The 27796-nt window shown below is 40.1% G+C and overlaps 1 protein-coding gene across 1 annotated transcript in view; it reads left to right on the forward strand.

The window, feature by feature from the left end:
- Window positions 1–27796, forward strand: part of LOC126416487 (uncharacterized) — a 198949-nt gene that overhangs the window by 128002 nt on the left and 43151 nt on the right. Inside the window, exons 5-7 of the mRNA XM_050084224.1 lie at window positions 2378–2538; window positions 23870–24095; window positions 26893–27144. Coding sequence (XP_049940181.1) covers window positions 2378–2538; window positions 23870–24095; window positions 26893–27144 — 639 coding nt within the window. The remainder of the gene's footprint in view (window positions 1–2377; window positions 2539–23869; window positions 24096–26892; window positions 27145–27796) is intronic.

The following is a 27796-nucleotide window of genomic DNA, read 5'->3' on the forward strand; positions in this document are numbered from 1 at the left end:
ATACACCTCATGTTGTGAAAATTATTCCAGCTAGTAATAGTGAAGACAGTGAAACTGACATTATCGAGCACCTATTGGCAGCATTGGGACATGCTATTCAGTGGGAAGACAGTTAACAGCTTCAGCTGTTTTTTGTTTTCTTCACAATAGCTCACTTAACAACTGCAATTTTTTTATAGCAGCTCACTTAACAACTGCAAATAAGTATTAGTGGAATAAACTGAAAAAACTATATACACATAAGCTCAGTAAATTTATTTTGTCAACTCACTTGAGAGTGCTGGAGAGGTGGAGTCTATGTACCAAATGAAAAGCAAGCAGCACTCATGGTGGGGGAAATTTCCCACCACAGCTACCATACAGGATGATTAAGAATTAGTGTCCCTTCTAGCAGTGTAAAACAATGTGCAGAGATTTACGTAGTTTCTGTCTACATGTGTTTCTTGCGTTAGTTTTATTAGTGACTCATATTTGTATTCCATGTACCATTAATACAGTTTGTGCAAAATAAACATCCCTGGGCATGTCTGCACACTGTCTCACCTATGATCATAAGGCGCACCACAGAGGTTTGGTATAACTTTGTGAATGCCCCGTAGTAGCTTCTTGTGATGTAATCGGGTAGAGTGGAGAATAACCTACTCACTCTCCAGTTTGCAGACCATTGAAGGAGGGAATTGCAGGAGCAGAATCCGGTCACATACCTTCCCTCACACTTCTGCCATCCGTCCCCCTCCCTCCACCTTGTTCTCTCCCCAAATTACAATTTACCCCTTAATACGGCTCTACTGCACTTGGACATGGTACACACACTTATTATTTGTTCTTAACCCACTTCATTCAACAATCATTTTTATAATTAAAACACTAATTTAGTTTAAATATGTACTGGGGAACTCACTCACTAGAAACTTCAGTTTTTGAGTTAGTAAAAAAAAAAAGTGACTTTTAAAGCAAATTGCTGATGACGCTGTAGTGTACAGGGAAGTGTTGCTATTGAGTAACTATGGGAGGATACAGGATAACTTGGACTGAATTGCTATTTATTTTGATGATTGGCAGCTTGCTCTAAATGTAGAAAAAATATAAGTTAATGCACATAAGTAGGAAAAACAATGGTGTAATGTTCAAATGCAGTATTAGTGATGTGCTACTTGACAGTGCCACATCTCTTACATATTTAGGCATAACATTGCAAAGTGGTATGAAATGGAACGAACACACACGGACAGTAGTGCAGGAGTGAAAGGTTGACTTTGGTTAATTGGGAGAGTTTGAGGGAAGTGTAGCTTGTTTATAAAGAAGACCCCATACACAACACTAGTGTGACCCATTCTTGAGTACTGTTCAGGTGTTTGGGATCCTTACCAGGTTGGGTTACAGGAAGAGAAAATTCAGGGAAACAGTGTTTGCTGCTGAGTGTGGATCGATTCCACTGTCGCCAGTGTACATTTTTCATAAGGATTGTGATGATAAGATAAAAGAAATTGGGATTTGTACAGAAGCATACAGCCAGTAGGTTACCCTTTCTCAGTTTACGAGTGGAACAGGAAAGGGAATGGTTAGTAGTGATACGTTGTATCCTCTGCCATGCATCTTGTGGTGGCATACAGAGTATGTATGTAGATGTGTGTCATTGTAATTGCTACTTGTATTACTAATATCCCAGTGTGTGACATTTGCAAACCTCATCATATTATGACTTCATTCAGGAAAATGTAAGTAAGTTAAAATGAAGAGGAAATTATTAGGGATGACACTGAGGTAGTCATACTTTGCCTAGAACACTTATGGGTGAATGTGGGACTCTTCTGTCTTACAGTAGAAACAGAAAATGGTAGGAGGACAAGATGAGCACATTCATCATTCATTTTTGCTAACACTGTATCTGTGTATTAAATTCCATCAAAGCTATTAAACTCGCATGAGAAAGATTTAATAAACAGAGATTCCATATGAAAGACAGCTAATGATATAAATTTATTTGAAACAAAGTAGTTCCTAGAGTGATAGAAGGTACATCTCTTGAATATCATCCCATTGCTTTAGCCTTGAATGAACCAATGTCAAGAAGATTTGAAAACTATACAATTCAGAAGAAATAAAGAAGTCATTAACTAGGCAAAGGAATGGTAGAAGTCACTGAAGTTCAATAATTGTGAGTAGAGAACTTGTTAATTTCACACTTAAATATCTGAAGTATGAGGACAATGAGAGGTATTAAAGAGCAAAATTTTAGTAAGACACATATTGGATGAGTTGATTTTAATTAATCAGATGAGACCATATGTGTGGCATATTTCTGTATTTATTCACAATTTATGTTTTTGGTATGTAACTCATATTCCTTCTTTAATGTTTTTTTTCTCCATAACAGGCAGATATTAAAAGTACAAAGGCTCAACATTTCGATCTTGATCTGTATGTCACATTTTGAAGTTATTTCAATTAGACCAGAGAAAAGTTTAGCTGCAATACAAAATGGATCAAAAGAAGTGTTAATAAATGAGGAAGAATTTACTTGCCAATGTTTAACAGGTATTTCTACAAACTTCCTTCATTTTTACATGTTTGTTTACTATTTGTTTAAATGTGTTATTGTGTTTCTTCTCTGTCCATATAAGTTGAAGCTCTCTGCTCACTTCTGTCTGTATGTATGGGCTAATCTGAAGAGCTGCTGTGGGGATTTTGATCCAGTTTTGACTAATAGAGTGATTCACAAGGAAGGAGTGTGTATATAATTTATAAATATTTCATGGAAGTTCACTGAACTATGAAGACTTGCAGGTTCCTGCCACATTCTTTCTTCTGTGTGTGAAGGCTACTCTCAGGAACTACTGTAGGGTCTTTGATTCTTGTGGTGGCCTGGTGCGACCACTCCCATTGGATAGCCCATCTAAAACTGAACACAGATCAAGCATGAAAACAGGAACGAGGTATACTGAACTGTGAAAAAAGAAGCAAAATAGAAGCAGTGAATGGTCCAAGCTCAAGATGTGCATCATTGAGCAAATTGCAAGAATCACTGTGTTGTAGTTGTGTGGTCATGGTGTTGGCCTGCAGAGTGAGAGAGCCATGTTCAAATCACCCTCCTGCCACAGTTTTTATTTTTTCCCCCACAAAATTACAAACTTTCGTCTGATCATTGACGTTATTGTTCTCTTTCTGTATCAGCAATTGTCATACTATACATTGGTTATAGAATATGAGTCAAGTGGTAAGAATATATTACCATTGCAAACAAATGTGATAAATAGCTAGAGCAGGCAAGATGCTGCATAGACCTCTCCCAGAAATGAAAACAACAAATAAACAGATGTGAATTATGCTACAATGAAGGAATTCTAGAGTCAAAACTGCCAAAATGGAATGCAAGAGTATAACATGTGGTACTTGTGTAGATCAAATATGAGGTATGTATGTCTGTGTTTCCTTTCTTATACCTTTCTGTTGCGGACAGATGTTACACCACGACACAGACACAAATCTGAATACAGCGAACAGATGTGCCAGTGACACGATGGAAAGTTCATAATTTTGTGGAGGGAAAAAAATTGCGTAAGGGAAATCGGACGTTGATCTCCTTCTTCACAGTCCAACACCATGACCACATAATCACTATGCCTTGGCCATTCATCCTAAGACTGGACCATTAACTGCTTCAATTTTGCTTCTTTCTTCACAGTTCAGTACACCTTTTTTCTGTTTTCATGCTTGATATGTGTTCAGTTTTTGATGGCTATCCACTGGGCCATCTTACTATTAAACCTGAGGGGAGTGCGTAGGGAAGTTCCCTCGTTAGTGCTACCTGTGTGAAACCGGAACAGGTCACTAGTAACTTGTAAAAAATTTGAAATGCTTGGAGCTCCACAGCTTGTAAATATTAGTTAAAGCACATCTTGTAATTGCCATGAGCTGCCTTTAAAATATTTAGTAACTGAACAGGTATTCAGGTGTAGAACCTATTGTCAGTGGCATCTGGTACAGGGGACAACAAACAATTGTATGGATATTGATATCTGCAACATAATGGATGTGTACATAAGTTGACTAACATATTATGTATCACTATATCAGTGTTATTTATAAACTCATTGTCATGTGCAGATCAATGTTCACCTAGAAAGCATACCATCACGTGGTGGATATTTAAAATCTAATTTTAATCCTTTCACAGTTCCAATTTTTATGGTGACTCGTTGAAGTTAATTTTTTATTATTGTATTAGAAATGTGGTCAGTTGACTGTATTTATTTTTTATAATTTTATTTTTGTGATTTAGGGTCAGATACTATGGTGGTATGTACACGTATCCATAATTAAAGAAAAAGTTTCAAAATGCTGTAGAAAGAGAACTACTGCTCAGAATGATGTCAAATTTGAACAGCATATTATTGATGCAAGGAGAAATGTCATGGAATTAAAATAATTTAGAAAAATTTGACTAACAGATGACATTGTAAACATCAGAATATGCACCAACATATGTGCGGCACATGGCTGTTCCTCAGTTTGCGTCCGGGATTCGCAACAAGACTTTCTCCATGAAGGATTGTGTGTTGCTGGTAAAGATCTTTTACAGGAACAGAGACTGTGCATCAGCAGCTCTACAACAGTTCTGCTCAATCAAGGCTATGAAAAAGACGTTGGTGTGATGTCTGCTAAAGGTGTGAAGAAACTGATTACAAAATTCTAAAAGGGAGGTTCTTTTGAAGTGCAATGTGGCAGAGGGAGGAAAGCATTTGACCCACCATCTATTGAAGATGTGGTCACAGCTTTGCAGCAAGGGTCAAGTGGTGGTGTGCAAGCATGCAATGCTCAGGGAATTGCCTGAACAGTGGACATACCTGCAAGCACAGTGCATAAAATCCTGCGGAACATTCTGCTTTCCCATCCATACGAAATCGCCCATGTTCAGGAGTTGCTTCCTGCTGATATGACAGCAGCACAAACGTTCATTGTGGAATTTCTTGTTCACATGGAAGTGGACAATGAACGGCTTTGGAACATTCTGTGGGCAAATGAAGTCCATTTCCATCTCCGAGGTTGGCAATACACAGAAGTGCAGAATATGAGCAATGGAAAACCCACACACATATCAACTGGTAACACTTCTTTTGGGCAAAGGTGAGCTTGTGGTATGGGTTGATGGCATCGTTTATCATAGTAGGGCTGTATTTTTTTGAGGAGACGAGTCCTATAGGTCCTGTTACCTGCCATCACTGGTAAATGCCATGAGAGTCTTTTGCGCACCAGTGTCATTCTTATCCTCAACAGCATGGATGTGTGGAAATGATCGTTTTTATGCAAGTTGGTGCTCCTCTGCACATTGCACAGCTAGTGAAGTGGTTGCTGGAGAAGCATTTCGGAAATGCTAGAATTATCAGGCATCATCTCCCTACAGCCTTGCAGTCCATGTAGCTGAATTATAGGCATGCAATGTGCAACACATTCTGAATGTGATCTCCCCCCTCCTCGATACCCAAATCTCTTGTGGAACAACCTATTTCTCTGTCTTCAGCTTGGGGCAGAAAACTGGACAGCATGTTGAACACACCTTGCGCTAGTCTCACAGCAACTAGAAACTGATTTCATTTTGCTTTTTGCGTGGTTTTTGGCCACGGGACACTTAACAACGAATGTCATTTTTATTTTTTATGCAGTTTTTGGCCTCAGGACAGTTATACACTGATGTCATTTTGCTTCATATGCAGTCTTTGGCCTCAGGATAACTAAAAATGAATTTTTCCCATTCGATGTGGTATGACCTTGCCGTGATGGATGAGCTTACCTAACAGTGCCACAACTGTTGACTGCCAAACTTGGGTAGTGATGCATATTGAACAGTGCAAATGGTGTACTGTCCAAATCAAGCCATAGCTGTCATATTGCGATTCATGTGTCATATGCAGCTGACCCCATTTATGTTAAGGTGCTTACAGTACCATTTATTGGTAAAGTTTTCATTAAATTTTGGTTTCCTTGAGGTTTCCCACTGCATCAATAATATGCTGTTCAAATTTGTCGTCATACTGAGCATGGTTCTTTTTCTACAGCATTTGAAGCTGGAACTTTAATTACAGACACCCTGTTTATCTCCCACGGCTGTTAGACTGTAGTGGAAATGGATTTTCCATTTCCTTTTAGTGGCCTGTTACGTGTTGCCATTTCATGTGAAAAAGGAAAAAGTATTGGTGTTTTCATTTTACTTACCACAATGTGAAAACAGTTGTAGAAACTACATTTAGCATTTTATGGAAATGAGATGATACAAGTCACAATAATATATACTATGGAAATGAAGCAGTGTGTTCTGACTTCACAGACAGCAGTGGTAGTGATCTCACGACAGACAAAAACTGATTGTTGTGGCAGTTTTTATACACATGGTACAGCGACAGGCACATCCAGAGGTGGTAAGACATATTCCCAGAGACTTACTAAATTTCGAAGTTTGTGATAAATATTCTTCTCAAATTCTGTAAGACACATTTGAGTTAAGTATATTTCCCATATTTCGTGGAGAAACTACCTTGATGGTAAGTATACTTCCAACGGCCTTTAAAACAATGTTATTTAGTGGACGGCATACTTTCCATAGCCCTAAAAGCAATATTTAACAACAGACAGAAACTCTTAACTGGTGCAGCAGATTACCACTATATGCCAGGAGGATACAGAAGTTGTGTAACATATTCTCGTAAAAATACACTAAAGAAATACAGTGAATGGGAAGTATATTTCCTATGCCCGCACGAAAGGGTTAAATGCAGCTAATGATGTTTACAAAAGTGCTTTAACAATTATAATTACACAAATTATTAATTTGGCACTGTGTGTGTGTGTGTGTATGTACAGATAAGTGGGCCTTAAAAAAAACTGTAGCTCATCAAAGGATAACTCTGGAAGCTAGCAGGTTTTCTTTCTCTTGTATATGCCTATCGACAATTCAGTGTTTCTGCTTTTCGGTGAATGGTCTCCTTTAATCTAAAAATATTTACATTCTACAAGAACTTTCTTATGACATTTATATTTCTGTTTTATTAGCTTCCTTTGATTAAGTTTAAAAAAGAAAAAGACAGCTTTTTATTTATGTGCACTGGATTTTTTTATGTGCACTGGATTTTTCTATGTGCACTGGATTTTTTTGTGTGTACTGGATTTTGTAGACAGGTGTTATCACTGGTCTCATAGTTGTATTGATCTGACCTCATCCATAGCTCATATGATTTAATTTTCAGTTTTAAAGGGCATCTCAGCAATATTTTTTATTTTATGTGAGTTAGATGTTCACACCATGGTTATTTCCTTCTGCAAAATATTAATAAACCATAATGCACTTTGAAAATACACCAAATGAAGAAGAATAAAAATCTCATTATTCTCAGCCCACTTCATCCTCAAGTATCAGTGAGCAAAGAAGGGAGAAACTGTTACCTTCTATAACGCCATGAAGAAGAATGGGGTCGTTGTTGATCAAATGATCTGTAAATAATCAAATATAGTTGCTTGCAACAGTTGGCAGCTCCATGTCTTTTACAAAAGCCTAGACATGGCAGCAATAACTGCATGTATAACCTACAACTAAATAATCTGAAGAGGAAGATGTTTGTTTTTGAGCTGATAATTAATTCACAAATAGGAAACAACAAAGAGCAGAACAACAGAAAGGAAACCAATCAAGGAAGTGACTATATGACAGATAAATCAAAAAAGCAAAAGAAGTGTCAAATTTGAATGTGCAAATGAGCAATCAATGCAGTAAGAAACGCAAAAAAACTATCTGGGGGGGGGGGGGGGGGGGAAACAGAAAGTAATCTGCTCAAAGGTTGGTTGATTTCAATGTTTTGAAACAAAAATTGAAATAAATGAAGAAGCATTAGGAACTTCAGAAATGGGTCAGATTTCTGGGTAGGCATGCAATATTCTGTATTAGAATCATTAATATGAAAGTGTTAGAACTTTGAGGTAAAGCTCTGACTGAAATATGTACGCAACACACAGATGAATGGGAAAAAACATAGATCTTATTTCAATTGTGGTTTAAACTTTGAGACAAATCTCATTAGGGACCAAATGACCCCATGTTGCTGTTTCAGAGGTATCCCAGTTTTCGCTGTTCTAGCGTTAAGATGACAGCTGTTGTTTTGAAACATCCATGGGTCAGAATATACCTGAAGTGAAAAGAGTGGAATAGAAAGTACACTTGTGAACAAAAGAGACAAAAAAATGTATTATCATAGTCAAAAACTAGTATGCATAAGCTATATTCACTTACACTGTGTTCCATAAGTTTATCATGGATAATATTTTACAAAGAAGTAATTCAGTTTTGAGTATTAAATGATGGCACTCTGGTTAAACTGCTGGACCAGTATTTAGGAAGAACAAGGTCTGAATGCTGTGAGTATGACAACCTGGATTGAGATTTTCAGTGGTTTCACTAAATAATTTCAGGTGATTGCAGGTACATATGAGGCCACTGCTGATTTGTGTCTGCATCTTTATCAGATCCAAAGTGGAACTTCATCTGTAATCACCATGAGATCAACTGAATCTCCTTTTTTCCTCTAGTTACAGCCTAATGCAGATGTATAGACAGTTTTAATTTGTCCCTGATGTTTTATGTGGTATTCCTTTTCAGAGTTCAGAGTTTAGTGATACTACTATTGTAGGACATTTTTAAATTGTAGGGTATAACACTGTAATGAGAAGCGCAGTGGCAGCGTACATAAATATTCTATGACGCTCTTGGGTCTGTGTGTTATTCTTTGACTCTTGATGTGGTTTTATATTCTGTGCTCCATGTATTAGAGAATGTAACATATTTATATGTGTGAGTATTAATATAATAAATGATTAATTCTCAACAGATAACTATGTATTTGGTGAACACTGACATAGCAGTATGCCAGTTAAACTGCACTGACTCTGACGCACCATATTGTATCACAACACACACAGGATCATTCCCTCCACACCAGCCCTATCATACATATTGACAGATTCGCCAATAAACACAGAACTGGCTACAAGCAGCAGGATCAGCAGAATGACAACCAAACTCCCACAGGTCTGGCAACATAACCTGGCATTACGTTTGGGAAGCCAGTTCATGTAAGCATTCCTCAGATAAAACTAAATACAACTACGTTTTCATAGCACTAAATGATGTTTTAGCTGCAGACGTGCAAGACGTCCTTGCCACAATGCTGATCAGCGAATGCTATGCATCTATCAAAAACACTTTAGTGATATGACTATCCAAATCAGAGGCAAAGCGATTGGAAAAACTGTTACGAATGGAAGAACTTGGTAATTGCACTCGATTGCAGCTTCTACGATGTCTGTAGATGCTGGCAAGTAATGCAGTTAGTGACAGCGTACTACGAAACATCATTGTATCACCTACCTTCCCATAGGCAGAAATGTTTAGTCAGCTGCTCCTCATTGACCAATTTCTTGTGAACCACAACTTGTACTTCCTTAATGATGGTTCTCCTACTCATTTTAGTACCGCCTATAGTGCTTTCTATGCCATTTACCTTTTGCCCACCTCCCCTCTCCGCCCTTCCTTACACTGGTCACCTCACTATGACCTCTGTGATAGTGACCACTTTCCATTGATTCTCTCAGTCCCTTCCCACCTCCCGATGGCTAGGTTGTTCTGCTGGGCTTTCCATCATGCTGGTTGGCATCTATGTGCGTCCCATGTTGTGTTTACACCTTTGTAAGGTTGTAATGATGAAGTCATCAATGATCTGTCCGATGAGAGAATTCAAGCCGTTGACATTGCCAATTCCTACTGGATGGACCCCATTCGCTGCCAGCCAGTTCATGGGTGGAGCACGGCCATTGCCATTATGATCCGTGACCACTGTCACGCCATCTAGAGCAGCAGCCATCCTCTGCTGGTCTTGTTATCTTTAAATGTCCTCACTCCAAATTCCATTACTGAATCGAGCAGAGCAAGTGGTTGTGTTTGAAATGCTTTATCTCCTCCCTAGGTTCTTCTGCCCCTTCTACACAGGTGTGGGCTGTACTCTGCACCCTCCAAGATTGTCAATGGCAGTGTTTCATTCCAAACGTTGCCCTTCCATGTGGCCTTTGTGCAGATCCATCAATTCTTGCAGAGGACCTCGCAACCCATTTACTACGGCATTGGCTTTAGCCTTCTGTCCAACCGCCTTCCTCCTCCGGAAACAGCAGTCTGCAGCTTCCTACTTAGGTTTTGCACCTTGTCAGGTGGAATCCTACAATGAACCATTCACTGAATGGGAACTACTTCTGGCTCTCTTTTCTTCCCATGATTCAGCCCCAGGCCCTGATTCCATCCATAGCCAATTTCTTCAGCACCTTAACCCTCCACAACAGTATCTCCTCAAGGTGTTTAACCATATTTGGCTCCAAGGCGTTTTCCCCTCTCAATGGAGAGACAGTATTGTGGTTCCTGACCTTAAGCTCAGCAAGGATCAATTGTCCCTCGATAGTTAATGGCCAACCAGTCTGACCAGTGTCCCGTGCAAGTTATTTGAAGGGATGGTGGCTCATCAGCTCAGCTGAACCCTTGAATCTCAGGACCTTTTATCTCCTTACCAGCGTGGCTTTTGGGAGGAATGGTTTCTGATCAATCATCTGCTTTGATTGGAAACCAAATTTCGGCAAGCCTTTACTCAGTGCTGCCATCTTGTCGCAGTTTTCTTTGTAAGGCCTAAGACACAACTTGATCTCATCACAGCCTATTTATGCTCCTTGAGTGGGGTCTTTGATGCCCACTCCCAATTTTTATTTGCCATTTCCTGTCCTGCTGGTTGTTCGAGTTCAGGTTGACACCGTTCTCAGCTTTCTGCAGACCCAGGAGAATGGTGTTCCTCAAGACTCCGTATTAAGTTGTGACAAAATAAAACACCTACAGCCGTCCTTATGATTTTATTTTATTTTGTTGCAACCAGTTTCAACACTTCAGTGCGTCATCTTCAGGCTGTTGTTGAAGCGATACGGGTTGATATGATCCCTATATATATCACATCAGTTGCCAGCATTACTGGATACGCAGATAATGTGTGAGCACTTCAACCATCAACTGCCAATTCCATATTAAGTGTCATCCTTTTTCTCATCACTATTAATGGACTTGGGGCCTCTGCTGAACCGTTGGTCACCCCTGCTCTGTATGTGGATGATTTCTGCATTTGGGCTAGATCCTACTCTGCAGTGTCTGTGGAGCGACAGCTTCATGGTTGCAGTCCAATGTACTTATGTGTGGACACTTTCACACAGTTCTCGTTCTCTCCCCTTAAGTCAAGGGTGGGTGCGTTTCTGTCGCTGTACTACAGTCCATCCTCATTCAGTGCACTACCTTGACACCCAACACCTGACTGTGGTCCCCCAGTTCCATTGCTCATGTCTCCGTTATGACAACGAGCAAACTTGGGTACCCCATATCCACCTTCTGAAGATTGGCTGTTTTTGTAAACTCAAATGTCCTTTGCTTCCTTGCCCACAGCTCTTGGGGCGTGAATTGTTCGACACTTCTCCGCCTTTCTCAGGCATTAGTTCTGTCTCATTTTGACTATGGTTGTCAAGTTCATGGGTCAGCTCCCACCTCTATGCTGCTCCTCTTGGACATGGTTCATCATCATGGTGTCTGTTTAGCCACAGGTGCCTTTCGCACTAGTGGTTCTGTCAATAGTTCTCTGGTTGATGTTGGGCTCCACCCCCTTTCAGTTCTATAGTCTCAGCTGGTTTGCTATGCCATCACTATCTGATCTTTCCCTGCTCACCTCTCATGTTATATTCTTTTAGCGGCTGTGGGACATCATCTGTCAACTACCTGCCCCTGGCTCGGTTTACCAGTTGTGTTCCATCTCATTTCTCTCTGCTGCGATTTCCATCTACCCTCTGTGTCATTTTCCCCACATTCTCTACCCCACCTCCCCTGTTTTTTTTTCTCACTGATGGCTCTAAATCTTCTGATCATGTGTGACATGCCTTCAGGACTTCTGTTGCCACAGAACACTATTTATTGCCTGACAGGTGTGGGATGTTTATGGCCAGGCTGTTGGCCCTCTATCAGGTCATCCCCTTTATTAAACGGTCCTCCCTCACCCAAGTTTTGTTATGTACCGACTCAATGAGTGGCCTTCAGGTTATCGCTTGGTGTTTTTCCCGACACGCCTTGGTCTCTGTCATCCACAATCTTCTTGGCAGTTGATTTCCCTTGGGGGTTCCTGGCCATATGGGTATCCCGGGTAATGAACTTGCTGATCGTGTGGCTGTTTTTTTTATTTGCATGGGGGGAGGGGGGGGGGGGTGTTGGCCACCAACCCCCCATTTCTCCACGTCCTGTACAGGCATGGATTTGGGGCTTTACATCTAATCCCTTTTTGCTCAATTGTGGGCTGACCCAAGGGAGGACTACCCTCATCTAATAAACTTCCTTCAATTGAGGAGACTCCCACTACGTGGTGTTCTTATCACCACCTCTCCCAGCAAGAGTGTACCATGTTTGAATTGTCCATACTAGGTTGACTCATGATATTTTATTCTGCAATGAGCTGCTCCCTCTTTCTAGTTGCTGCCCCCCCCCCCCCCCCCCTCCTCGACTGTGAGCTGTAGCTGAAGCCTTCTGGCACTGGAAGGGGCTCCACAATGTCTGTGTGCACATGTTCAAAGTGCTGACTTGGTGGTAGAAATACTCCTAATGAAGCCGTAATGTTCTGGGTGTTTTTATGTTTTTGGCAACCCATGCAGCATCTGACAAAGGTCTTATGGTCTGCATCCATTCGTGGCAGGATTAAACTCTGTTTTACCAATTTCACCATGCCTCGGACACCGGGATAAGCCAGGTTGTGACAAAACTGGTGAGGTACGAATGGTTGTACTTTTCCTCCAGACACGTCACAGTACAATCTGACACTTGCTGCTGATACAGTCATATGTTGTAACTTAAATCCCACTGGGTAATCCAATAACGTGCTTGGCTCATCCCCGTGCTGCTGGGACTGAGCAAGGCACTCATAATCAATTGGAACGATAATAGCTTCAACACATGAATGAGTCTCTGCTGGTACATTCAACTTTCCTTTCACATAAACTATGTGATTCATAAACTGCCTGTTAAAGTCCGTATGTCGAAGCCATCTTGATGATGCTTTCTCTGGTTTCACATTGAAAGTTTATGCCAGCAGTTTATGGTTCTTGTATATGGTAAAGTGTCGACCTTTTAAGGAGTGCTGGGATATTCTTGTTACCACTGCTGCCTGCAGTCACATACATTGACTACATTCCTACCAAGTCTTTCTGCAATATCTCAGAAAGAACATCCAGCTTTTCATAGTCCTATTACGAGACCTCATTCAGACTCTGTGAGGTGTTGATAATGGCATCTTTGTCTTAATGGCATTCTTGATTAATATCAACTCACCATGTCCAATCTCACTGGTAACTAAAGCTCGCAACCGTTGCCGTGTGTATTTAAAGCAAACCTGATTTGCATTCTCATAGTGGCACTACTTAGCACCACTCTTATGTGACTGGCACTAAATCTGAACAGATGTTGTCTTTCAAATGTAGAAACATGCCTCTGAACTTTTGTTTATGTTGCACAACTCCTCCTAGGTGTTGCAGTTTTTTTTTTTTCTGTCAGTGCATGTAATGCTGCACTATTGGAAGTAATTTATTCAAAGAAGAGAGACTCAAAAATGCGTGTTAAACCCCTCTATAAGAAAGGTGATAGGAGGGATGTCAATTAGTATCTGACTTGAGCAACAATATCATCTTCTGTAAATCACAGTTTGGGTTTCAAAAGATTTGCCAAACTGAGAATGCCATTTACAGGTTCGCTCACCAAATTTTGCAGCCTTAAATAACAAAATAGCACTTATTGGTATTTTCTGTGACCCCTTCCTCTTTTCTTGTGTCTTCTTCCCCTAGTGTTACCCCATTGTGTCGTGCACATTTTATGGTGTGGGGATTGGGAGGGTCAGCAGCTATTCTGGTGTCCCAACACTTCAAGAGTCTCTGGGAGCCCTTCCTCTCGCTGTGCGCTGTGCCCCCTTCCCCCCCCCCCCCCCCAGTCCTCACCCCCCCCCCCCCCCATCTGTTCTTTACTCTTTCTGCTGGCCCAACATTCCTTTTACCTCTTTGTTTGCCTATTTTCCCATCCGCTTGATTAGAATGTGCTGTTTGTGTTGTTCCTCCCTTGGTTTCTGCTACCTTAGATCATGGGACCAATGGCCTCACTGTTTGGTCCCTTCCCCCAATCGACCAACCAACCAATCAACCGATACGCAGAAAATTTTAATGGTTTACACTGGTGATTTGAATGCATTAGCACAGACAGCAAACAGAACTGAGGAAAGGAACCCCTCTGTGTGTGACAACATAGTTTCACAACAAGGTAACATGCCCGCAGTGACTCTCTCATACCTTCATTCGCAGTTAGCTGAGCAGATTATACAAATTCCTGCATTGCATATTACACACTTTCATCGATGGCTATGTCATTGATCATCACAAATCTGCATTTGACCACCTGCTATGCCAAATACATGCTGATGTCATAAGAAACTCGCCAATGATGCCCAGAGATGTACGCCACCGTGCAACTGGAAGCATGACACATAGTCCATTTCAGCAGCAGCTACTTCTGGCAATAGCACCCGTTGCCTCTTCATCATGCATGATGACACAAAAATACAATATGTGGTAGACATGGGGGCAGTAGCATTAATGTACCCATCAATCCACGTACCACACCACAACTGTGATCATTACTACTTATTCGCCGCCAAAGACTACCAGATCAGGACATATGGGTGCTTTACACTGTTACTCAATTTCAGATTATGCTGCAGATTTGAATGGCAGTTCAAGATGGCAGATATGTTGCAGCCCATTCTAGGAGCTGGTTTCTTACCTTTCAATGGCCTGGTCCCTGATCTATGACATCGGAGAGTGATAGATTCTACCACTAACCTGGATAGCTGAGGAAAGGTACATTGCGTCACCTCAACAACAGTGCACATGATTTTGGGTGATACTCTGTACATACACCTGTTATGGAAGTTTGCCAAGGTCACAAACAATTGCACATCCTAGCACCAGTGAATCACACCACAGTACATCATACTCTTACCACACCAGGACCACCAGTCTGAGTACATCCTAGACATCTAGGGCTGGAAAGATTAAAAGGAATAATGCGGGGTGCCGACACAAGGTATCTGTCAAGCCTCCTGAAGTAATCGGGCAGTCTCGTTACATGTGGTGCCAAAGAAGATGGTGCCCATGTGGTGATTACTGCCATCTCAACATGAGGACCACCCTTCCTGTCACATCAGAAGACATACATAAGACAGTTGTAACATTGCCCTTTGTTCTTTTTGAGCTTATGAGAATGCCTTGTGGATTGTATAATGCAGCACAGACATTACAACACTTTATGGACAAAAGCACAAGCAATCTGGATTTCTGTTATGTTTTCTTAGATAACATTTTAGTGATGTATGGGTCAGGAGGGGAACATCAACAATATTTAACCAAGATATTTGATCATTTGCTTATGCAAGACCTAGTTATTAATCCTGCAAAATGTGCCTTTGTGGTAACAGAGCTCTAGTTTCTTGGAATGCAATCGAAGCTAATGGCATCCAACCTCCTATAGATAAGGTGAAAGCCATAGTCAAGTATTTCTGTACTGTTACAGTTGGAAACTACATTGTTTTCTTGGCATCATTAATTTTTATCATCCATTCATATGCAGTCATGAACTAACAGCAGATTCACTGAATGAGTTTCTGAAGGGTGAACTGAAGTCAAATAACAGGGTGCAACGGACAAGCGAAACAGATACTACTCTCCAAGATGTAGGAACAGCAATAGCAGAGGCTACACAAGTGGCTTACCCAACATCACAGGCTCCAATCGCACTCATTGTAGTAGCATCAGCTTCTGCTATTGGCACTGTATTTCAGCAACAACTAGAAAATAGGCACTCACGTTCTTTAGTCACAAGCTGTCACCGTCACAGCAGCACTGGGCAACTATAACCGAGAACTCTATACTGCATGTGCTGCAGTTAGGAAGCACCAGCACTCCTTAAAAGTTCGGCACTTTACCATATACAAGCACCATAAACTTCTGGCATACACTTTCAATGTGAAACCAGAGAAAGTATCACCAAGACGACTTCGACATAAGAATGTCCCAAGAAGATAGGGCTCTGAATGGCCATGCCCCGTATCGTGTGTTCCACTAACCTTAAACCAGTGGTGTCAAGCAAGAGCTCATTGGAGGGCAAGGTGGAAGTTTGTTGGGTTTTCCAATGAAAGGTGGTTCTGCCTCGGAGCCACTGATGGCCATGTGTTGGCTAAAAGGAGACTAATTGTGGGCCTGCACCTAACCTGTTTTCGGCCTAGACACAGTGGACCTACACCTGGAGCTATGGTCTGGGGTGTGATCTTGTATGACAGCAGGAGCATTCTCATGGTTATGCCACACACCCTGACTGCTTTTTTAATCTAATGTCTTTCATTACTCTACATTATTTTTTTGGTGTTGCAATTTTTCCCCATCAGTGTATTTCAGAAAATGCAGCACTTATATATGGGAACAAGTCTTTAGCACTCTGTTAGAAACACCTTTTCAATTTCAGATGAGTTTTTATTTTTGAGAGAATATATTACAATCTTAATTTCACAAGAAGTGAAACAGCCAGATGATTGACTTTAAGGTGACTTGCTTTACCGACATCCTGCTTTGATTTTTCTTTTGACAGTTTGACCCTATATTTTCTACTATGTTTAAGAAATTACTGTAAAACATACCTGCTACCTGTGACTGATCATTTATACACTTTCCATTAAAAACAGTAGTATGTTATCCTGTTCTGTGGCCTTTTGTCATATCTCTCATTTCATTATTCACCTTTATCTCTCCCCATATATTTTTATTTTCATTTTCGTTTCACCTCATGTTACACTTTCCACCTTCTAATACCATGTCACCCTCACAACACCCCCACAATGACCCCATTAAGTTTTATTTACATTCCCTCCGCAAACATGCCTTCGCCCTAGCCAGATTACACTCCCATATTCTATTTTCTCAGGCTTGTCTGACATTTGGCATCACCCCCAAAGGCCTCACACTTAAAGTTCCCATCTCTGGCTGCAACCCTTCCTTCCATCAGTCCCTATACCAGTTCCAAACTGAACAATCCATTGCCCTCACCCACCTAATCCTTCACCTACACATCAACTCAGCCAATGAACACACCCGTCAACTCCTATCCTTAATAAAAGTCCTTAATCTTTCCTCTCCCACATCCACACCGGCTGTTCAGAGCATCCTCCTACAGGCCAACCGTAAATTAGAACAGCATGCCACCCTCCACCTCAAAAAACTATCCAATCTCCTGGTTTCCCACCTCCGGAAAGGCAACTCACTCACCCTTCACAACCTTTCCAGCAAACCTCAACCTCCTCTCATTGCACACAAACCCAGTCTCTCCCATCTACTCAATCTCCCACTTCCAGCTCCACTCCCTCCAAAACCTCACAATTCCGATCAACACAATCTGGAACCACAACACCCTAATTCAGTAGTTAACCTTTCCTCCAAACCTCTCTCCCAATCCGAAACCTCTGTCCTATCCAAAGGCCTCACCTTCAGCCCCACTCCCAGATTCAACCAAACAGCCCTCATCAAAGATTTACTGTCCTACACTCGTACTCTCTGCTGGAAGTATCACTTTGCCACGAAGAAAAATGATCCTAATCCTACTCCTAATGATCCGACTCCTCAAGACACCATCCAAATTGAACCCTGCCTGGAACAGTTCCGTCCTCCGTCACAGCGGGACCCACCTCCTCTTCCTCAAAATCACCCTCTCCAAACCTTCCAGGAATTTCTGACTTCCAGCCTTGCATCTCAATCCTTCTTAAAAAACCTTAATCCTACACCCAACATCACCACTGCTGAAGCCCAGGCTATCCGTGATCTGAAGGCTGACCGATCCATCGTCATTCTTCCGGCGGACAAGGGTTCCACGACCGTGGTACTTGATCGTCGGGAGTATGTGGCTGAGGGACTGCGTCAGCTTTCAGACAACACCACATACAAAGCTTGCCAAGGTAACCCCATTTCCGACGTCCAGGCGGAGCTTCAAGGAATCCTCAGAACCTTAGGCCCCCTGCAAAACCTTTCACCTCACTCCATCAACCTCCTGACCCCACCGACACCCCGCACCCCTACCTTCTACCTTCTTCCTAAAATCCACAAACCCAATCATCCCGGCCGCCCCATTGTAGCTGGTTACCAAGCCCCCACAGAACGTATCTCTGCCTACGTAGATCAACACCTTCAACCCATTACATGCAGTCTCCCATCCTTCATCAAGGACACCAACCACTTCCTTGAACGCCTGGAATCCTTACCCAATCTATTACCCCCGGAAACCATCCTTGTAACTATTGATGCCACGTCCTTATACACAAATATTCCGCACGTCCAGGGCCTCGCTGCGATGGAGCATTTCCTTTCACGCCGATCACCTGCCACCCTACCTAAAACCTCTTTCCTCATCACCTTAGCCAGCTTCATCCTGACCCACAACTTCTTCACTTTTGAAGGCCAGACATACCAACAATTAAAGGGAACAGCCATGGGTACCAGGATGGCCCCCTCGTACGCCAACCTATTCATGGGTCGCTTAGAGGAAGCCTTCTTGGTTACCCAAGTCTGCCAACCCAAAGTTTGGTACAGATTTATTGATGACATCTTCATGATCTGGACTCACAGTGAAGAAGAACTCCAGAATTTCCTCTCCAACCTCAACTCCTTTGGTTCCATCAGTTTCACCTGGTCCTACTCCAAATCCCATGCCACTTTCCTTGACGTTGACCTCCACCTGTCCAATGGCCAACTTCACACATCCGTCCACATCAAACCCACCAACAAGCAACAGTACCTCCATTATGACAGCTGCCACCCATTCCACATCAAACGGTCCCTTCCCTACAGCCTAGGTCTTCGTGGCAAACGAATCTGCTCCAGTCCGGAATCCCTGAATCATTACACCAACAACCTGAAAACAGCTTTCGCATCCCGCAACTACCCTCCCGACCTGGTACAGAAGCAAATAACCAGAGCCACTTCCTCGTCCCCTCAAACCCAGAATCCCCCACAGAAGAACCACAAAAGTGCCCCACTTGTGACAGGATACTTTCCGGGACTGGACCAGACTCTGAATGTGGCTCTCCAGCAGGGATACGACTTCCTCAAATCCTGCCCTGAAATGAGATCCATCCTTCATGAAATCCTCCCCACTCCGCCAAGAGTGTCTTTCCGCCGTCCACCTAACCTTCGTAACCTGTTAGTTCATCCCTATGAAATCCCCAAACCACCTTCCCTACCCTCTGGCTCCTATCCTTGTAACCGCCCCCGATGCAAAACCTGTCCCATGCACCCTCCCACCACCACCTACTCCAGTCCTGTAACCCGGAAGGTGTACACGATCAAAGGCAGAGCCACGTGTGAAAGCACCCACGTGATTTACCAACTGACCTGCCTACACTGACGCGTTCTATGTGGGAATGACCAGCAACAAACTGTCCATTCGCATGAATGGACACAGGCAGACAGTGTTTGTTGGTAATGAGGATCACCCTGTGGCTAAACATGCCTTGGTGCACGGCCAGCACATCTTGGCACAGTGTTACACCGTCCAGGTTATCTGGATACTTCCCACCAACACCAACCTATCCGAACTCCAGAGATGGGAACTTGCCCTTCAGTATATCCTCTCTTCTCGTCATCCGCCAGGCCTCAATCTCCGCTAATTTCAAGTTGCCGCCACTCATACCTCACCTGTCTTTCAACAACTTCTTTGCCTCTACACTTCTGCCTCGACTGACATCTCTGCCCAAACTCTTTGTCTTTAAATATGTCTGCTTGTGTCTGTATGTGTGGATGGATATGTGCGTGTGTGCAAGTGTATACCTGTCCTTTTTTCCCCCTAAGGTAAGTCTTTCCGCTCCCGGGATTGGAATGACTCCTTACCCTCTCCTTTAAAACCCACTTCCTTTCGTCTTCCCCTCTCCTTCCCTCTTTCCTGATGAGGCAACAGTTTGTTGCGAAAGCTTGAATTTTGTGTGTATGTTTGTGTTTGTTTGTGTGTCTATCGACCTGCCAGCGCTTTTGTTCGGTAAGTCACCTCATCTTTGTTTTTATATATAATTTCATTATTCAATATAGACTTGAGACCGTTGTCAGAATTGCTGATATGTGACTTATTGTGCATGTTCCTTGATTGTTTTATTAACTTTTGTTAGTAATATCGAGCATTTTTTGTAACATTCAACTACTGCACAATCTTTACGTGTTCCTGCTGACAAATACATCCCCTTTTCCTTTCACAAGATACTTTAAGCCCTCTAATGAACCATGGTTTTTTACATGGCTTTCTGATCAATTTAGGTAACTTTCTTAGGCAGAAAACTGTTTTCGAATAATGATAGGAATTTATCGTGGAATAGATTAAATTTTGTCTTCACTTGATACTTTACAAATTTCATCGCAGTTGATTTCTTGTAGACCATCCTTAAAAACGTTTGTCCTAGAATCATTAATTATTCTATCTGTTTTCCACTGAGGAGTAACTATACTGTAAGGCACTGTCTGATTTACCTTACTGTGCATCATGAATAGAGGAGAGCACTTGTTACTGGGTGTACAGTAATTTTCTTCCTTTCAGCTTCATCAAAGAAAACATTATCAATTAGAGTCTTGCTGTTTTTATCCACCCAGCCTGGAAAATTAATTACTGATGTCAAATTGTAGAAAAAGTAAGTTTTCCATATAATTCTTCCTACCATAATTCTATGGAAAGTGTGAAACTCTTCAGTGAAATCACCACAGACTATTAACTGCTTGCTGCTGCCCGACGGATGGGACAGTAGGAAATCCGTATGCCTCATAAACAGTTCAAAATTTCACAGTGGGGATCTATATACCATTAAAGTTAAAAGAGGGGCGTTCATTAAGTAATGCAACACTTTTTTTGTGGCAGTTGTGATTGAAAAAATGCAGACTTGTTGTGGGACATTTTGGAATATTCTCACTGCAGCCACTGTAGTTTCATGAAGTTCTGATAGGTGGCAGTGTCTGTCATACATAGCCTCACTGCTAAGTCAGCCCAAACAACCTTGGTAAGAGGAAAGTGGTTTTATGGCTGTAGTTGTTTAAAAGTGGCTGATTGCTTGCTTACTTATTAAACACTGGCATGACATGATGACACTAGAACAAAAATGTGGCAACAGTAAGAAATAACATTTATTAAGAGTATGTTACAAAGTGTTATATGACTTTTGTACAGTTTGATGCATGGTGCTTGAAGTCCTAAACATAATACAGTGGAATCTAAATAACTTTGTTATCTTCTTGCAGTCTATGATATTGTCACCATAACAGATAGTAATGGTGCAGACATTCTTGATTGTTCTTTGACTGTGTAAACAGTGATTGCTAAGTCGAAATGTAGTCTTGCAGGAACTATACTGAAATGGCCTCAGGCTACTAACGGAGATGCAATAGTAGGTGGTAGGTTGAAGAGATCGCCTTCTCCTGGTCTATGGTGTAGGAAGAGTTGTTTAGGGGAAACATCGTCAACCTACATTTGCTGTCCGTCAGATATTTTATTCCCATTGGAAAATTGTCAGAGACTTTTATAGCTGCATACTATCCTTTCTGTGCCAATGTTAGATTCATTCAAGGACAATGCAGATAATTTTCCTTCTAATGTTGTACGTGTGAATATTTTGTTACTCATGAACTTAGCTGGATTGTTGATAACTTTTATAAGTTAATAAATGTATTGGAGGCTGTGGTTCATATTCCCAGCTGCTCTTGGAAGAAGTATGTATGTGAATTCACACATAATTCTGGAGTACTTTCTTTTGGGCAATGAATACTTTTTCCTAAGTGTGGAATTACCCCAGAAGATTATCCCAAAAGTCATCAGTGAATGAAAATAAGGAAACTGTGTTAATTATCAACTATATCCCCAAAGTTGGCAATTATTCTTATGGCAGAAGTATCCCAATGTAACGTTTTAGCAGGTCTACTAAATGCTTTTCCAGTTTAAGTTTTCATCAATATGTACACCTAAGAACCTAGAATTTTTTACCCTGTTTATTATTTATTGTTGGTACACTATGTTAATAGAAGGTGGAATATTTCTGACTGTACAAAACTGAATGAACTGCGTTATTTCAAAGTTTGAAGCTAGCATATTTCTGCAAAACCATTCAGTAACTTTAACAAAAACATAATTTACTACTTTCTCTGTTGATGCTTCTTTGCTTGGCTTCACAGCAATGCTTGTATCATCTACCATTAAGACTAACTCTGTCTCCTGATCAAATAAATTGACAGATCATTAACATATGCAAGAACACTAGAGGGCCAATGATTGAACCCTGTGGGACTCCCATTGTAATTTCTCTCATATTTGTATTACTCAAACAGTGTAGGGTAACTTCCTGCATGCTGTTTCTTAAATATGAACCAAACCAGGCATGTGGTGAACTATGTATTTCACACAAACTTAACTTCTCGAACAGAGCATTATGTTTGATCAAATGCCTCTGATGAGTCACAGAAGACCCAGTTGGTGATGTTTTATCATTCAAAGATTTTATTATGTGCCTAGTAAATACATAAATAGCTGATTTAGTAGAATGGTCCTTTCGAAATCCAAACTGTGATTACTACACAGGTTACTGGAAACTCTGAAGTACATTGCCTGTTTTTAGAAACTGGCGTAAGAAGTGACTCTGGGTGGTAGTTATTGACATCTTTGGAGTAACCCTTTCCATAGAGAGATGTTTTATTGGAGATGATATTCATCCAGTATGAACTTTTACTTTTTAGAGTAATGATGATCTGCCTTATTAAAGATGTAGATTTGAGATTAATTTTTATTTCATTACAAGTCTTCTACATCACTTCTTTGGTATACTATTTTGCTTTCTATTCTGAACTATTTGCACCAATTTTCTCACCTATTTTTAAAAGTAATTATAAAAAGATACCTGCTACACATGAACTGTCTTTTACAATGCTCTCATACTTTTTAACAGAAATAATGTCATCTTCTATGGCTTCTTTTCCTTTCTCTCGTTTAACAATATGCTACATCAATTTATCTGGTATATTAGTTTCGGACAAGACTTTCATACTACTGGATGTTTTACAACTTTTCTTGAAACATTACAGTACTGTTTCTAGTAAGGAAGAATTTCTGGGCCATTACTTGTTCTGGTTATTTTGTACAAAATACGTTTTTCACTGTGCAAAGACTCTGATGCTGTAGTGATCCAAGGTTTCCTTAATAATTTGCTATTACTACATTTAATTATCTTTTTAGGAAAACTAGTTTAAAAAATGGACATAGACTCATTAAGAAGTTGTTGTACTTAGAGTTAGCATGAGGTTTAATGTGAACGTCACAGTGTCAATGTTTTAAACTTTCTTCAGAATTTTCAGTAGTTTTGTCATGAAGCAGCCTCACTGTTTCCTTAGTGTGTTTCCAAATCGTACATTTAGCTAAGTTATATTATGTCATTTTGTGCAGCATGACATGTGTGTCTCCTGTGCTACCTTTAATTTCAGAAGAAGCGAACTTCTGATACTAAGGGAACAAAAGTCTTTTTATTATTTTCTTGTAAAAGTCACCCAAACCTTGACTCCCAATATTTTTGAAAGTTTTGTCCTACTTTATTATGTAATGGTAAAATCATATGCACTATACCTATTCTTGTGTGTGTTTTTGTTTTGTATTAATTTGTATGTCATACTTTTGAAGGGACTCAAAATGAAGGGCAACTATGTCAGTTCCGTCTGCCACGAAACATCTTTAGGATATTTTTCAATGAAAAAGATCAGGAAGATGGCAGATGTGAGAGCCATTTCAGTGGCGGAGCCAGTAGCAATTCAAAAGGCACCATTGCTGAAGCTCTTGCTGGTAGCTCCTTCCTGATCAGTGGTGGCATTGAACTATGTGTCACTGTAGTAGGTGTGTTCTGTTACAGGTATGTACACCATTCTTTCTTCATTTGCTCATCTGCATCTTTCATGTTTTCTTTTACTACTGCCCCGCTAAATACGCGTTCTCTCTTTCATAGGCGCACTGGTTGTCTGGTTCTAAGTACTATAGTTGTAATCTGCTTTGTTAAGAACTTTCTGTGTGTTTAGTAGTTTACTTCTCGCTTATTTGGATTTAGAAAATGTACAAAAAATAATTCTTGTGAATATTAAGCTTAGCATTCTAATGAATGTAGCACTTCGGAAACCACTAAGTAAAAGTGTGAGATCGCTCAACCTGGTACCCATAGAGCACTGCAGAGAAAGCTTAAGAAATGTTAATTGGGGAGATGTATATAATGAGCCAAATGCTAATAATAAAAGCAACATATTTCTTGATAAATTTATATTCCTCTTTGAACATTGTTTCCCAAAGAAAATTACTAAATGTAACACCACACACTTTTCAAGGAAACTTTGGCTTACTACAAGTATTAAACTGTCTTCAGAATGCAAAAGAAAACTGTATGATACACCAAGAAGTAGTTTTACACTATAAAAATTATTGTAACACACTGAGAAAAGTTGTAAGGAAATCAAGAAGTATGTATGTTAGAGAAGAAATTAACAACTCTGGCAACAAAATAAAATCAATGTGGAATGTTGTTAGAGGGGAGACAGGAAAAGTAATCAATGGGGTAGGTAGTATTACTATTGAAGAGAACAAGACCATCCTAACCAACAGTACACGAGTAGCTAATGTATTTAACAACCGTTTATTAAGTGTAGGAGAAAAAATTGGTGAGAATAGTTCAAAAGAAAATGCCAGGCAGTACATGTTTTGAAAAAAATTAATCAGATAAAGTTTCATCTAACAACCTCTTGTGAAATAAGTAAAATTATTAAATATTTGAAAAATAAATGTTTTGTTGGAGTAGATGACATCTCTAATAAGATATTAAAACAATGTGGAGCAATTACAGCTGATGTTTTGAGTCACATATGTAATGCATTTTTAACTCAAGGTATTTTCCCAGACAGGTTAAAATATGCCATTGTCAGGCCACTCTACAAAAAGGGGGACACCACAGATGTCAATAATAATCGGCCAGTATTCTTGCTTACAGCGTTTTCAAAAATCTTCGAGAAAGTAATGTAATCAAGAGTGGTTAGCCATCTCAACAGTAATGGGATACTTAGTAAATCACAGTTTGTATTTCAAAAATACTGTTCCACTATATAGAATTTCACTGTCCGCATAATAGAGTCTTTAAATAGTAAAATGTCACCAATAGGAGTTTTCTGTGACTTGTCCAAAGCATTTCATTGTGTGAACTATGACACTATGTTACAGAAATTACAGTTCTGTGGTATAAATGGAACAGCATATGAATGGTTTAAGTCGTACCTACAGAACAGGAAACAAATCTGTTTACAGTGTGTGTGTGTGTGTGTGTGTGTGTGTGTGTGAGTGTGTGTGTGTGTGTGTGTGTGTGTGTGTGTGTGTACACACACATATACGCAAATCTTGATGAATGCATAACTGAGCGTGTTCTCAATTTAATATTCTAACTGTTTTGTGAAACATAGTCATTGCATTCTATATGTGCTGGGAATCCCGATTTGTGCTTGCCCCTAAGTTCAGATTATTACTTAAATATTACTGCCTGTTTTACATTTTTGTAGAATTTTCACATGCTTTTTTATATCTATCTGCATCTGTAACTTACAAACAACTGTGAAGTGAGTAGCATAGGATACTTCACATTGTACCCCATATTAGAATTTTGCCGTGTTTAATTTGTATATGGAGCAGGGGAAAAATGATTGTTTAAATACTTATGTGCTTGCTGTAATTTGTCTTGTCATCATGCTCCCTGTAGGAGGTCTTTAGTTTATTCACATATTATTCATTCAGTATGTATTCTTGGTACTTTATAAGTGGGCTTTTGTGAGATAATTGGCACCTGTCTTCAAGCATCTGCCAGATCAGGTTTTTCAGCATTTATGTGACACTTTCATGTGAAGCAAAAAAACCTGTGACCTTTTGTAGTGCCTTTCTGTGTATACATTCAATGCCCTCCCTTAATCCTGTTTGGTGTGACTCTCATACACTTCAGCAGTGTTCTAGAATGGAACTTATAAGGGTTTCGTTAGCAGTCGTGTCTGTAGACTGACTGGATTTTCTTGGCACCTACTGATGAACGAAAGTCAGTCTCTTGCTTTACCTATGGTTGAACCTATGTGATAATTCCATTTCATACCTCACAATCTGTTCCCATCAAGTAATTGTATGAGTTGACTGATTCCAGTTGTGAATTATTGATATTGTACCCATAGGATACTTTTTCCTTCTTTTTTGCATTTTATGCAGTGCAGAACTTCTCATTTATGAACATTTAAAGTGGGTTACTTAATCATAATAAGACTACTTTGCTGTCTTATCAAGCTCTGACTGAATATTTGTGTAGGTATTTTCAGGTAGTGCCTCATTATAAATAACTGCATCACCTACAAAAAAATCTGTGGCTATTATTATTATATTCTGCCAGGTTATTGATATACAACATGAAGTATGAGAGTTTCAGCGCACTTCCATGGGGCACGCCTGAAGTTACTTCTACATCTGAAGTGATTCTGCATCCTACTCTAGGATCTGAATACTTGAATTTAACAATTGTTTCACATTCTTTGTTCATCACTCTTCATCTTACCTTCTGTTTTGAAGATGGCAACAGTGTTAGATAATTGTTGCTCACTACGAAACCTATTATTCTGCTTTAACTCTGTTGCTTATATTTCCAGGCACCCGACTCATAAAACTGGTGACTCAGATAATAACCACAAATCAAATCTAATTTGGTCAATTCTTGGGTTTGACAGAGCAAAAGAATATTGTGAAGTAGTGTTGGGTCATTCACCCTGTTTAAAATTTGATATGTCTATGAAAGAACAACATAAAACCCAACAATGGGAAGATTTCATACAAGGCAGAGCCGTTGGAAAAATGTATAGGTTTACTGGGCTAATGATAGTAAACAAAGTTCTGCATAAAAAGTAAGTGAAACAACTGTTGTTACTTGAAAACAGCTGACAATAAGTTTGAAGTGTAGAATAATCCTTATGACTTTTAGTGGCTTCCCTATTATTTTTACTATTTTAAACTTGAGTAGCATTAGTAGTCCATAGCTTTTTAACAACTATTAATTTAATCGCAGTCTCTAAATGCTCCTTCACTTTATTAACTTTTCCTTTATTCATTCTACATCTGTGAAGATTTCCCATCATGCCGATAATTACAGAACACAATTGTAGAATGAACTAAGATATTTCACAGGAAAGCTACATGAGATAAGCTAAATAGTTATTTTTAATAGAGAACTATTAATGAATGCATATCTATGCTATGACTGACTTTTAGAAGCAAACGAAGCAGGGCCAATATTGGATTTATGATTTAAACTTGCATGTTACAAAACGGTGCTGTTTTCATACAACAGCATATTAAAGATATGTAAAAAATGTGTCTTTTCAGTATCATTTGTTGTATAGATGTCATGGAATGTGATGTCACCAGTTGAAAATGCTTCCTTTATCCTTATGAAAATAAACAGTCACTGTAGGAAAAATTTCCAGCTTAATTTTTGATACTGTTAACTTGGTGCAAAAAGTGTAGTCCAGTGGAATACCACACATGACAAGTAATTGA

The sequence above is a fragment of the Schistocerca serialis genome, chromosome 8 (genome assembly GCF_023864345.2).
Source record: "Schistocerca serialis cubense isolate TAMUIC-IGC-003099 chromosome 8, iqSchSeri2.2, whole genome shotgun sequence".
NCBI classification, from domain to species: Eukaryota; Metazoa; Arthropoda; class Insecta; order Orthoptera; family Acrididae; genus Schistocerca; species Schistocerca serialis.